This window comes from Microchirus variegatus (assembly GCF_963457635.1).
Source record: "Microchirus variegatus genome assembly, chromosome: 21".
In the NCBI taxonomy this organism is placed as follows: domain Eukaryota; kingdom Metazoa; phylum Chordata; class Actinopteri; order Pleuronectiformes; family Soleidae; genus Microchirus; species Microchirus variegatus.
The window spans coordinates 13,121,399-13,136,041 of record NC_139822.1 but is presented as its reverse complement, the minus strand read 5'-3'; the positions used below and the strand labels follow the sequence as shown (position 1 = coordinate 13,136,041).

General features: G+C 41.9%; 1 protein-coding gene across 1 annotated transcript in view; it reads left to right on the top strand.

Annotated features, from left to right (window-relative positions):
* The window catches only part of ralgapa1 (Ral GTPase activating protein catalytic subunit alpha 1), a 59,714-nt gene that overhangs the window by 25,239 nt on the left and 19,832 nt on the right, over positions 1 to 14,643 (top strand). Inside the window, exons 35-44 of the mRNA XM_083907735.1 lie at positions 338 to 456; positions 574 to 693; positions 998 to 1,616; positions 1,703 to 1,818; positions 2,531 to 2,655; positions 4,242 to 4,313; positions 4,700 to 4,823; positions 5,169 to 5,324; positions 8,284 to 8,442; positions 9,880 to 10,007. Coding sequence (XP_083763861.1) covers positions 338 to 456; positions 574 to 693; positions 998 to 1,616; positions 1,703 to 1,818; positions 2,531 to 2,655; positions 4,242 to 4,313; positions 4,700 to 4,823; positions 5,169 to 5,324; positions 8,284 to 8,442; positions 9,880 to 10,007 — 1,738 coding nt within the window. The remainder of the gene's footprint in view (positions 1 to 337; positions 457 to 573; positions 694 to 997; positions 1,617 to 1,702; positions 1,819 to 2,530; positions 2,656 to 4,241; positions 4,314 to 4,699; positions 4,824 to 5,168; positions 5,325 to 8,283; positions 8,443 to 9,879; positions 10,008 to 14,643) is intronic.

The window sequence follows — 14,643 nt, the reverse complement described above, 5'->3', positions numbered from 1 at the left end:
CTGCTTTTATTCTCTCTTGCTTTTCCTTTTTCCTTTCTATTCCTTTTTTTTCTGTCCTTTATTCTGTGTGTAATGATGTTGATTAGCCAGGTTTTGTTGACAGCCCAGTGAGTGATGGCATTGGCTTCTTCTCAGCATGTGTGTTCATATCCTTACCCCTTGCTTTTGGGTAATACCTGAAGTTTTGTTGTAGCAACGATCAGGTCGAAAAACTACAAATTTGTGACAGAACATCTAGAATAAAAAACTGTAAATATTCAATACACTGTGCCATAAAATATTTATTTTCTTAACTGTATCTATGTCCCCTGCCTTTTTTAACCTCTTCTCTCTGCAGTTCGCAGCCGAATTCAGCAGGGCCTGGTTTCCATTGCAGCCAGAACAGTCATCACACACCTGGTCAACCATCTTGGACATTATCCCATGTCTGGAGGACCAGCGACTCTGTCTAGTCAGGTACGTTTTTTTGGTGGTCCACCAAAAAATTAAGTCTCTGTAATGACCCTTCGAAACAATATGGTGATGGTTACTTGTTTGGCAAAAAAAAAAAAGTTGTCTTGTCCTGTTTTCTAGGTGTGTGAAAACCAAGACAACCCATTCTGTGAGAGCGCCGATCTCGGACCAGAACTTTTCCATTCGCCAAACCTGCAATTTCTGGTTCTGAACGGGTCCACACTACTCTCAGTGCTTCAGGTAACATCCGAGAGAAAGTTCTCCTGGCATCCTTTCAATCTTCCTAAACTACAGACCACTTCGTAGTGTAGTGCTACTTATTATGGCACAACAGTACCTGTGTCCTTACCGGTATTGTCCTTGTTGTTTGTTGCTTCTTAAAAATGGATTTAGTCATTAATCAAAGTGATGAATCACTTATTAATTTATGCATTTAACGAAATGATAAGCAAATGAGTGAAACTGCTTTAAAAGAGTTGCTTTTTGGAAGACAGCTGAATAAGTTATTGTTTAATTACTTCTCCTGTCGTCCTTTATGTCCCAGATCCGGTCAGAATCTGGTGTACCAGGAGGTGGAATGACCGCGGGTTTGTCCTCCGCTCCCGTTTGCGTTCGTGTGATCATTCGAGATGTAGCCGGAAAACACTCATGGGACTCTGCCGTCCTCTACGGGCCTCCGCTATGTTCTCCAACCAGCCCAGCGCACACACTTTTAATGCACACACAGTCACCTCACAGTGTGAATCTTCATTTACGCAACTCACCGGGAGGTCCGCCGAAGAAGATGGGACTAAAGAGAGAAGGCAGCGAAGAGGAGAGGAAAGAGGAAAGGGAGCTAGAGGAGGGGATGGAAGGCGAGCGGCAAGAATTTCAGGCAGAGGGCGAGGAGGAGGAGGGAGAAGAGAGAAAAGTCTTTGAGGAGGAGAAGGGAGAAGGAGGAGGGGGAAATGAGGAGCAGGAGGAAGAAGAGAAGGATCATAGAATGGACGGGGAGGAAGAGCCAGTGGATGCGGGCTTGGAACAGATTCTAGCTCCGCCACTGGCTAAACGTGTGTGTCGAGAGGCGGTGCCAGCATGGGATTCACTGAGAGAAGGTGATGATGCACTGGATGAAATGCTGCAGTATCTGGGACATTCTAGTCCTGAGTGTCTTCAGAGAGCAGGTACACACACACACAAACCTTCTAATTAGAATAGTGTTATTCAGTGACTTAACAAAACTACTTTTTCTCCTGATTGGCCCCCACAGGGACACCACTCAACATCCCAGCCGCTCCTCCAGTTTGTGTTTCAGAGAAGCAGGAGAACGATGTGATCAATGCCATCCTCAAGCAGAGTGCTGCAGAGAGAGAGTTTGTCCTTCATGTGCGTAGTGTCCCATAATAATATGTAGTCATCACTGGCCCCATTTAGACCTGGTGTTAACATCTGTCCTGAAAGATTTTTAGCAAGTCCGATAGTACGGATGTGTCTGCTGTCAACGCGTTCGTGTTTGTCTGTGTGAGCAACAGGGAGAGTGAGAGAGACAAAAAATTATCGGGAGAAACATGAGAGAATCAAAGCTCCGCTGACACTGCTGTAAGATGTAATTGAGTAAAAAATAAATCAACCTTTCAGCACTGACAAGGATGAAGAAAAATAAAGAAACTTCATCGCATCAGAGGACATCAGCTGAAGATGAGGTCTCTAATCCAATTGACCGCATTCATATATGCTGATGAATGTAACCGAATTAGTCATCAGACTGCCTCCAAATCTGGTTTCTATGATCAGATTTGACACATTCAGGAAGGATTGGGACCATTCAGACCTGCACTTCTGCACATGAGCGATGTTAATGCCAAGTCTGAATAGGGTCATAATGTTGTTTTGTTCTTAAGTTATTATAAAGACAATTATAGGTAAATGTTACCGCGTTATACATTTCTGCTTTCTGTTTATTTCTCTCTCTTAGTCTTAGTTTTGTGCATATCTTTTAAGATATGTTAGAATATATCGAGTTTTCTGCTCAGTTTCCATCATTTTGCATTTATCCGAGGCAGTTCTTTGCATGAAAGTGAGATCTTGAATGTTTCAGAGAGGTGAGGAGTTGAACATGAGGGCAGTGCAGCAGACTGAACCGGACACCCAGACTCCACAATCTGCCTTTTACTACTGCAGACTACTGATCAACATACTCGGTCTCAACTCCTGGGAGAAGAGGTGAGACCTCACACAGACACACAAAAGCCCAAAAAGAAAACTCTATGCTAGAAATATCTATAAAACAAACAATGATTTTAATGATAGCCTGTATTCAAGCTGACAGGGATGCAGAAAATCTGATGGACCGTGTTATCCCATGTTCGGAAGAGCTTTTCTGGTCTTCCATTCCATCTGCTCTGGTTGTTTTTGTTCAACAAATGTAATTAAGATCCGGTGTCAGTTCTTTATCTTCACGAGGGCAACCTTACTTTTGTATTATTCTTTTTTTTATTATTTCTTTTACATTTTTAAAGGAAAAAAAAAGCTGAAAACATGTTTTTGTGTGTTTTATGCTTGAGGGTAGGTGGATAATTAACTACATGGAGTGGGTGGGAAGTCCTTTATGAATTTTTGTTTCCTCTCTAACAAATCAAATGCATGTTGAATGCAAATGAGCCAAAAATGCAACAGTACTTTGAGCTAATTAGGTTTTCTTTCACGTGGCACACCATTACATCTTCTCAATGACTCTGGGCTAAAATACACCATGTCAAGGTATCACTTCAAATGTGTCTGGACGGCTAATGGACACTCATCGCTCCTTATGCTTTATCCAGAGAATTACACCGCCTGCATTCAGACCGCACAATAGACTTTTTAACACGGTGCGTGTCTGTGCGTATGTCTGCGTGAGTGCGCGCGTGTGTGTGAGACACACAGAGGGAGAGATGAGCATAGGAGCCTATTGATCAAACTCAACCCATTTGTGGTTAAAATAAAAGGCAGTAAGCGAAGGAGGGAATGATGGATGGCACATCATAATACAGGATGACTAAGGGCACATGTAGATGCAGACAAATAATAAAAAGTAAAAACGAAATGGAACCAAAACAAGTGAGTGAACATGGGGGGAAAAAAACGAAAGAGGTGAGAGTCTAATCATCTGTTAATGTGCCCTTATGTATCTCCAGGTATTCATACAGCACATTACAAACACTAGGATACTGAAGCACCCGTGTGTGTGGATGCATGTGCGTGTGTGTGTGTCTTTGTCCTTTCATGCTTTTTTCCCCCTATAATCCAGGATGTAAATGGAGTCTTTGAGAGCAGAGAATGAGGCCATTACCAAGTATCAGTTTAATAAAGAGCAAATTGCTGTCTCTTTCTCTGTGTCTTCATCTCCTGCTCCCCCTCTCTCTTTTGCCTCTATCTAAGAGTGAAAAGAATCATATGTCATTATCAGTCCACTCTAAGCTTCACTGCTCGAGTCCTGTTTTTTTTTTGTTGTCAGCCGTGCCATGGTTGGCGGCTGGTCCATGGGACATTTTGAACTTCCCTGGACTAGTTGATCTGCATGAAAGGCTTTTGTAATCCCTGCCAAGGTTTCCGTCTGTCTGCAAAAATTGTTTAACTTATTTTCTGGAAATGTGGAAGGGTGAGACTATTTAATTTTACACGGGAAATTTTGTTTGTCAAGTCATAATGCAGAGTCCATGATGAAAAAAAGCCAGCTCATTTTGAGTGTTCTATAAATCTACAAAAATATAGTATAGTGACCGTGTTAGTAATGCTTTCTAACTCGTGCCTGTGTTTGTGTCTTGCAGGAGTAACTTTCACTTGTTGAGGAAGAATGAGAAGTTACTCAGAGAGCTGAAGAACCTGGACTCAAGGCAATGGTAAGAAAATATGAGGCTCAACAATATGAAGTTGAGCCACATCTTGTCTTTTAATGCATTCCTTTCTCTGCCCATTAGGGATTCAACTAACAACTATTTTGATGTTCGACTAGTCATTCGTTATTGAAATGATTAGCCGAGTCTGTATAATAACTCACACAATTACTCAATGGTTCTCTTTAGCTACTAGCTTTTCAATTTGCCTTGAGGTTGTTTTGGGCATGTGCTAACAAAAATAAAGTCAATATTACAGCTCGATTCGAAATCATTGCTGCTGTCTTGGGTACCTCTACAATAAAATTGTTTCCCTTAATAAAAGGAAAAGTGCATTTGCCATGAATGTTGTGCGAAATATAACCTTTGTCATTGTTTTCCTTTTGCTGTAGTCGTGAGACCCATAAAATAGCAGTATTTTATGTAGCTGAAGGCCAAGAGGACAAACACTCCATACTGACCAACACGGCCGGCAGCCAGGCGTACGAAGACTTTGTCTCTGGACTGGGCTGGGAGGTAGGAACCCATTAATCCAGATCAAATTTTTTAACACAGCAAATATATATATATATATATATATATATACACATATGTATGCATATATGTGTATACATATCCATTTTTCTAATGAAGAACAACTGATATATGTACAGATTATGTGAGTAATACATAAGATATAACTACAAATTGGTGCATTAAGATCATGATGCAAAGTGATTCTCCCAAAGCAGACAAAAAAAGGAGAGACACTTATCTGGATTGTTAAAACGATTTTTTTTTAACTTTTACTTTTGATATGTTGCCTATACTAGCCTTTGCAACACTAAGGATATCATGTGTTTGTGTGTGTTTGACACATAGGTGGATTTGACCACTCACTGTGGCTTCATGGGAGGACTCCAGAGGAATCGCAGCACAGGCCAGACCACGCCTTACTATGCCACCTCTACTACCGAGGTCGTCTACCACGTCTCCACCCGCATGCCTCACGACCAAGACCACAACCTTACCAAGAAGGTAACAGAGACATTTGTCAATGTGCTTTATCATAAAGGTGTTGAGGAAACTGTAGGTGTTCGTTTGTCAGTGAGCATCGATAGGCTGTCCTACGCATGCATACAAACACACACGTTTTTGTCTTTCTCCAGCTGTGAGGACATTAATGCAATGATTTTCAGCCTGATAATCCAGTCGTCGAAAAGTTTTACAATTTGCAGTCTGTCGCACATAATCATTACTTGGGGCAGCCAGTAGCCGTTGAACTGATGAGCGTAAAACCCTGTAATTTTCACATAATATTAAAATCTGTCAAATAAGGTGGAATAAGGTTTTAAAAGCAAAGCAAGTTGAAACTTAAAATAAATTCTAAAATTATGAATGACTGTTAAGATGCCCATCACAAGACACCACATCTTGAGGGATGAACACACAAGTGTGCCTTTCAAGCTCAAATAACCCCGTTGGGACTGGTCAAAGTGTCCTCACAACAATGGATTTTAACCATTCCTCACAACTATACCACAGCAAGTACATATACACACACACACATACACTAATCTTTTGATGTCAGTGTTTCCACAGTACACCCATGTTTCTAATAATTTAATCACATCTCTGTTTGTGCTTGGTGTGGGCTTGTATCAGTGTCTAGGCAGGCAGGTTTATTGCGCGTGTTTGTGTGTGTGCGCGCACACCTGTCAACCCCCAGGCACTGGGCACTCTGCACATGGCCATAATGTCCCTTTAATCAGATCATACTTCCTGCTTCTCAACCTATCCCGTTGCTGCAGGCTCATGATTGGATTATCAGTGCCTGCTCTGACACCATCCGTCTCCCTGATCAGCTGATGGCCCCATCAAACAAGCATGCTCGCATATACGTGCACACACACACACACACACACACACACACACACAGACACACACACACACACACACACACAAACACAAACACACACACACACACAAACACTGTACAACTGCTTAACATGATGCGAACACAAATCCACTCGGGTCGTCATTGACATCAGTCTGCACAAATAACCGCACGACTATAAATTTGAGGCCCAGTGGGACACGGAAGCAGACATGTTCACACACAGGCTTACAAACACTGTTTGGCAAATGTGTCCACAAAGACTTTAAACTGACAAACATACATACAGTATGCTCATACTGGCACGCATTTATCATCTGTTCTCCTGCCACGCACACATGCACCACACACTGCATGGTGAATTTTAGTCCATCATAGGGCATTTGTCCAGAGTTCATAATTTGCACTGTGTTCTAGTCCCTCTCATATCACATCTGCCTGAAACATGATTAAACTGTTTAAACATTAATTAATATAGTGATTAGGCTCCAGAAAAGGACATCAGACTGTGAGACTCCACTTTCCCTTATTACACTGTCATATTGTTGTTCTGACACCCAAAAACATTGCTTAAAAGCTCGTAACTCTTATGATCCAAATGTGATAATGGCAGGGCCCCTTCACTTCACTGCACTGTGAGTTGTGTGTCTTGCAAGAGGCGTCAGAGGAAAGTGCTTCTGAAAGATTTATATTCAGTAGAACTTGATAAATACAGATCTTCCTTCTTACATCTTTTCCCAACTCAAAGCACCCTCAAAATGCTACAAAAAGAGATGTTCTCCACCATCATCCAGTGATGTAAGAGGACTGCTACTCATTCGGGTCATTATGTTTTGAAAAGGGAAAGTTTTTAGCCCATACATGGTTAATTAAGAAATTTAAGGTTGTGGTGTCAGTGATATTTATCATCACTATACACGTGTGTGTGCACGTTGGCCATGTAAACAGGAGAGGGACCATGAAAATGGATTTTTAATATTCCATATGCTTGAAATTACCTATGATCTAAGAAGTAAAGAGCTTTCTTTGAAAATAAAACCAGAGGGTCATCTTCAGCTGGTTGTTTTGACTCACTTTCTGCCACTACAGAATGGCTCGTCAAGTGCTACTTCAAGTGAAACTTGAATTTATGACGTGGGGAGTTGTGTGCAAGGACACCCTGAACTGAAAGATTTCTGTAAAGCTGAAGTTAACGAGTCATGAATGATGAGGGAGTGCTCGAATGGGTTCTTGTGAACATAGTAGGGCATTTCTGATAGTACCCAAGAAGGAATGTGAGTTCAGTATCAGCTTGAGACATGAAGCTCTTGTAAGGCTTAATGTTGCATATACATCCATCCATCCATACATCGTCTACAGCTTTATCTTCCACTTGAGGATGTGGGGCTGCTGGTGCCAATCCTAGCTGACATACAGTAGGGTGAAGGTCACCAGTCCATTCTCTCCAGTTAACCTCTGCAACTCCACACAGAAAGGCCCGGCCTGGGGACTCAAACCAGGAACCGCCTTGCTATGAGGCAATAGTTCGAGCCAATGTTGCATATTGGGACATAATTAATCCCTTTGCAATATGGAGATCATATGTCATATGACTTTGAAAACCGGGATGGAGAACAAATTACACAATTCCAGCTCAAGACACATTTGAAAGGAAATGTCTTATGTTCGTCTCAGGGCCAAGGCCAAAAGCGACATCCGTCTGAAGCTGTGCGACACACCCGACAAGTGGAGAGACGTGCGTGTGAGTGTGTGTGAGTGTGTATTTTAGCAGACATCAAGGTTAATGACGGAGCTGTCACCAGCCCAGACTGTAGTTCACTGGGCGAATTTGAACCACACCACGCCATCAAACAACATCGAGCTGATCCCATCTGTCTTCCAGCCCGTACTCCATCTTTCCAGAGCTTCACTCTGTCTTCATGTCCACTCTCCGTCTTCTCACTCCATCACCCCCCGAGGGCCACCTCTATCACATACACACACAAAATCATAAGCCTGTGTGGTATTGACTCAGTTATGCTGTACAAAAATAAAAGTGAGATATTTAGTGTAAGTGTAGTAACATTTCATAACACCTCCATTTCCCTTCTACACCTTCAGCTGAGACACCTGGGTAACGACGAGGTCCACATCGTCTGGTCGGAACATTCCAGAGACTACCGCAGAGGAATCATCCCCACGGAGTTTGGAGATGTACTAATCATCATCTACCCCATGAAGAATCACATGTACTCCATCCATATTCTGAAAAAGCCTGAGGTAAAAGGAAACTGCAACATTTTGATAGGCGCTCTCTAAGTGCCTGTTGTCAATATTTTGTGCAATTATTCAGCATCTATGCACATTTCGCCATTTCCCCCCGTATTGTCGTTATTGAGCGGCAAGTGGCTCTGAAACAGCAAGACTGTGGAACTCATCATTAAATCCCAGAATGATAATTCTGTCTCCCTCTGGGCTAATCACAAATAACTGTACATGTAACCCATTGTAGAAATGTAATTGTAGTGTGTATCACTGAAATACCGGTGTCATTTTTTCGCACCATTATCAACACGGGCTCTGTGGAGGTTTTCATGGTCCTCAGTGGGGAACTCAAAAGTGAACATCCAAACTAAATCCCTTCCCTTTTTCTCCAGGACAGTTTCCAAAATATCTGAGGTTTCAAGCTCCCAGAAAGATTATGATCAGATTTGTATATTTATGACATGACATGAATATACAGGTTTTGTAAATGTCTTTTCGATAACTACATTGTTAGACTGTAGTTTGTAATTCCAGAGAATGATATATAATTTGAAAGCTCGCTTTCAAGGGCATTCAGTCTTTAAACTACATTTAAAGTGTAATAAGGAGAAAACCAGGAAGCCTTCACTTGATTTTTGATTGATAAATTGCTTAATCAGTTGTTCAAATTTGATGGTAGTTAATTTCCTGGCAGAAAATTGATGGACTAATACACTGTAGATAATAATGATACACTATATTTATTTTGAGATTCTAGAGTTGGTTTGGAATAAAAAGTAGGCGCATGCACACAGTGTTTTGCTACATGGTTTTATGTTTCCTACCAGACTTGACAGATGTGCGTCCAGATTGACTAACAATCCTCAAGCCTGAGTCTTGCAGCTCTGTTTTATGTATCGCTCTGAAGCACACAGACATTAATACCACAGCACTGATATCATAACTCTGTTTCAAACAAGACCTAACACAATAAAATGCTACTTTTTTTCTGTATGACATAGATACCACAGCACTAATAGCATAATGTCATTCTGTTTCATTCATTCTACAAGCAAAAATATCAAATTATCATGAATCCAAAGACAAGTTAGATAAGATATTCTCTGTGTTGTTGCCCTGAAAGCACTGTATTCAGGCAGAGAGTGCATGGCTTGGAGACCTGGTCTGCAAATAAATTCAATAAAAAGTCTTACATTATTCTCATTGGTGGATTCCACAAGCAAAAAGTGAATTCAATCAGAAACCCAGAGCCTCAAATAGTATGCCATTAAACAAAAACTGCCTTACCAGTTGTTACGCTTCAGGCCAGAAAGGGATTGTTGTTTCATAAAAATATCTTGAATTGTGTGTCTTTGAGAGGCTTCTGTTGGCAGAAGGCTCATCGTTCACTTCAAATCTACTTCTGAGTGATTTGTTCTGTTTGAAGCCTGTTTTAATTTCTTTTGTCCGTAGGTGCCCTTCTTTGGTCCGCTGTTTGACGGTGCCATCGTGGACATGAAGATATTGCCCACCATGGTCCGAGCCACAGCGATCAATGCCAGTCGAGCTCTTAAATCCCTCATTCCTCTCTACCAGAATTTGTATCCTTTGAAACGTTCTGCTCCCAATAAGCAAAACCAGGATCAGAGGGCGAAGGTATGTGAACTGCTCTGAAAAAGTAGCCGTTTGTTGGCTTTGTTTTTCTACTTTAAGTTGTGAGAAGAACACATCTCGGCAGTTGGGTGCTCATGTTTGTGGGAGCGAGAATGTTGGCTATCACTCAGCTCAAGTGTAAGGAATAGCAAATCAATGTACTTGCGGGGTTTTGGCTCTCAGGGCGTAAGTGTTACTGGGTGATAGCTGTATTTAGTTAGGTCCGAAGTGCTTTATGTGTGTGTGCTTGTTGTGTACAGTCAGGCAAATATAGGTATGATGGACTGAATGTATATACTCAGTTTTTTATACGTCTGTGCAGTAGAGAAGGTTTCTGACCTGTGCGTGTGTGTAGTACAACCTGTCTGCTTGATTCAGTGCAGTGGTAGTTTGGTTTGAACAAGCCCAGTGGTCGATATTTATCGATGACTCCTTTCTAGCGCGGTTTCTAAATGAGGGGTTTTGCTCTCTGGTCTCACACACAGACATGGATACTGACGCACACAAATTTACACTCACGTGGACACCTCAGAAGAGTCACGACACATATGCCACATGTTCATAGTTAACTGTTTTTCCTACTTGTTTTCTTCATCATAAAGTGTATGCACACGATTTTGCTAACAAAGTTGCATTCCTTGGCGCACATCTGCTGCTACCTATTGTTTACTGCTTTGCTTGTATCCTTGTGTATTAATACACTGAAAGGTTGAGTAGAATGGCACTCAGTGGAGTGCATACTAGAAGTTTGGGGGTCACCTATACAATTTTTTTGTTTTCCATTAAATCTCACACTTTTATTCATCAAAAGAGTTGCAAAATGAATAGAAAATATAGTCAAGACATTGACAAGATTAGAAATAAAGATTTTTTCTTTAATTCTCAATAATCATTTTGTCCTTCAATCTTTGCTTTCGTCAAAGAATCAGCAGAACTGCTTTCAGTAACATAATTGCACAAGGGTTTTCTAATCATCCAATAGCCTTCTAACACGATTAGCAAACACAACGTACCATTAGAACACTGGAGAGATGGTTGCTGGAAATGGGCCAGTGATAAGTGATGTGGCTGCAAACGGGTTGGATTATGACTGACAACACAAATATGTGTCCGTAAAAAGTTTCAGAAGTGAATGCCACTGCTCGCAAAAACTGATCATTCAGTACTTCAGCTGTATACACTCAAATGCTCCCTCCCTCATCTCTGACAGTATGTGTATATTATATATTAAGAACTATACTGTGTCAGCAAGTTGAAACGCATTGCCCAAAAAGTGGCAAAGCCTCTCCAGTGAATGATGAGACGGCAGCAGCAACAAGTGGATTGAGTCCTTCCTCCTTCCATCATGATATCCCCTGCATCTCATCTTGATTCTCCTCTTTCTGACCTTCCTTCTCCTTCATCCCTCTCTTACGTCTTCCCTTCACCGCCATCTATCACATCACTCTCATTTGAAATTTATCTCTTATTTCTCCCCTTGTGTCCAGCTTTTTCTTCATCTTAGATTTTGTCTTTCTCCCCAAACCCTCCCCCCACCACCACCACTCCTTTCCACTTTCCTCTTTTCAGAAAGATAATATGAGCATTGGAGGTGATGCTGGCCCAGGAGCTAGGAAGAAAGTGGGGGAAGGTGGGGAGGTAGAAGAAGCCATTTTGCTCTGCCACGTCCACCCAGTGAGATGGAGAGATTGTTAAAGAGATTGCTCAGTGTGGGGCTGCAGCTCGTATCTAATACCTCCCGACCCCATTGTGCTTGTGTGTGCGTGTGCACTTTTCTTGCATGTTTGAACTTGTGTGTGCATTTTGTGTTTGCGACTTCGGCCACCTTGAGCGAGTGTGCAGACACGTGGACGGCGCTACAGTTGTGTTGGTGCGTTTTGTGCTACACTTCTCGTGCACGGCTGTGAGCTCGTCTGTGTGTGTGTGTGTGTGTGAGGATAGGCGCTGACACACGAGCATCGCACTTGCTCGTTTGGAGGTGTTTGTGTGCGCGTGTGTGCGTGTGTCTGCCTGTGTCCTGGTGTGTATTGATTGGTGGTAGCAGCAATTCGATGTCTCTGACAGGCTGAATTACAGTAATCAGTCATTATTGACTCCCCATCTCTCTCCTACACACACGTCTCTCCTCTCGTCTCGTCTCCTCTCCTCACCGCTCCCTCCCTACTCTGCCCTCTACTTCTCTTATACCTATTTTCTTTCCTTTTCTGCCTCCATCTCTGCATCTGAATCTCCACCACAGCTTCCCTCTGTCTGTGTCTTGTAGTGCTCAAATTCTTTTCGGCTCCTTGTGTCACTCTGTTCTCCTTATCATCATTTCTGTGTCCTTCTTTAATTATGTCCCTGTATTTGCTCCGCTGCCTCTATAACTCCAATCTCAGGACATCTCCGTCTCCCTTCTATCTCAACTAGTCTGTTTTTTTTCTTGTTTAGGAGGTTTCCTTTTTCATTAAATCCTTTGCCTTTTGAACAATTTTGAACAATTGTTTAATTGTACATACAATAAATAATGACCAATGACAGAAAAGGAAGGGCAGGGTATTTTAATTCACTAATGATTTAACATAACACATGAGATGACATTAATCATTAATCACCCTCATAAAAATAGAAAGTGTTGTCAACAAAGCAAGTATTTCCTTAATCTCTCACATATTATGATAATTTTTATGTCTTAATACCATACTTATATCACATATTAGTCCTTTAAATGATCTGTGTTATTAGATAACACAAGGCTTAATGGATCCCAGCAAGACCCAGGCTTTCCTTGAGATTAGAGCACGAACCACACATGGGGGATAGGTGTCCTTGTGTGCAAGGCCCCTCAAGATCAGCCTGCATCAGGATGTGGGATTGTGTTAGTGAGTGCTGCATTGTAACATCAAGTGTCCTCACGCTATCACGTCAGTGAAGAGATGGATGGGAAGAAGGTTGGCAAGGCTAAGTGTGTCAGTGTCTCTTTCTCTCTCTCACTCTCCGTCTCTCTGTCTGTCTGTCTGTCTTCTCCCCTCCTGCTCTCTGTCTGCTGGCCCTCAGGGCGGTCCATCTGCCTTCTCTCTGTCTCTCTGATCTTTCATTCACCATGACTAGAGCCATCCCAAAACACACACGGACACGAGAGAGGCAGAGGGAGAGTGGGAGAGTGCCAATCTGCCGGTACAGCTGTGTGTAAGCACAGCTCTATCTCTCATATCAGCTCATTGCAGGAAGAAAAGCAGTCCAAGACTCTGCAGTAGCAGCACACACACACACACACACACACACACACACACACACACACACACACACACACACACACACACCTCTTCACACTAAAATGTAATTTAAAACTTTTCTCCCCTGTTTTGACTAATTTGTGGTCATTAAAGTGTCAAATGGATCTCTTATACAGCCCACTATGATGGAAACCCAAAGATAAGGAGGACAGCAGGAAAAAAACACCAGATTAATTTGGCTCCTTCAACTTATTCAGCACGCACCCACGTCTTAAATGTTAGGAGTGTAAGAAAATATTGATAAACTTGAATATAATTAATATCATGGGATGATATGAAATATTCCCCACAGGGGTTTTGTGTCGTATTTGAGACTTTGACCACTTGTAGGCAGCAGGCTTTTGGCTATTTGACTAGACAAAGAAAACTGTTTATTGTTTATAGTATCCCAATATATCTCAGTATATCCTCTATTAGTATTTAAATGACTGTAAAAACAGATGAAACACGCACTGAAACTACTTAAGAGTTGTTAAGAGAGTTGTTTTCCTGAAACATTGTGTCCATTGATATAATCCGTAAGCAACAATTAATCACTTAAACAGTTAAAAAAAAATGATATCGTCTAATTTTTCAATATTTAAAAACCTATCGAGATAATATTTTTCGCCAGATTCTTAATAATACAGTGAGCGTCTCCTGGAGGCGTGCTTCCTCGGGTGAATTTTGAGAAGTACTTTGCCACACTGGTATTTGTCTGATGTAACTGAATCACCAAGAGTCTATGTGAAATCAGATCTGGACTTTGGGAAAAGAATGGGGAGAGCAGTACAGACATGTAGCCCTGTCAGTATATTATAGGCTGTGTGAACGAGTGTGTGTGTGTGTGTGTGTTAGAGAGAGGGAAGCTAAGCTTTGGCCGTCCTCCATCTGCTCCTGGGTGATTATGGTTTTGGAGAACAATGTTGGAAAGATACTAAGCTGCTATACGCTCACACAGTCTGCCAGCAAGTGTTTATGTGTGGATGAATTTTCGAATGTATACATCTATTCATATACATTGAAGCATTTCATGGTGTTTATGTTTATGTTTGTATACCGTCCACATTTGGGATTAGTGTGTGTGTGTGTGTGTGTGCGCGCGTGCGTGGGGTATCCCTTGTAGTGGTTGATTGGCAGAGATAGCTGCACTGAGGCTGGGGTCAGCATATGGCTCAGCGTGATAGCGATGCTGTGTTTGTGTGTATGTGTGTTTTCTATGTGTGTGTGCGTAGGTGTCTCTGTCACTGCCTGTCCCTCACTTTCACACTGTGTTCCCAGTAAAATGATGGCAGCTCTGGGCATGTAGTGCTATTATCCATACACGCAC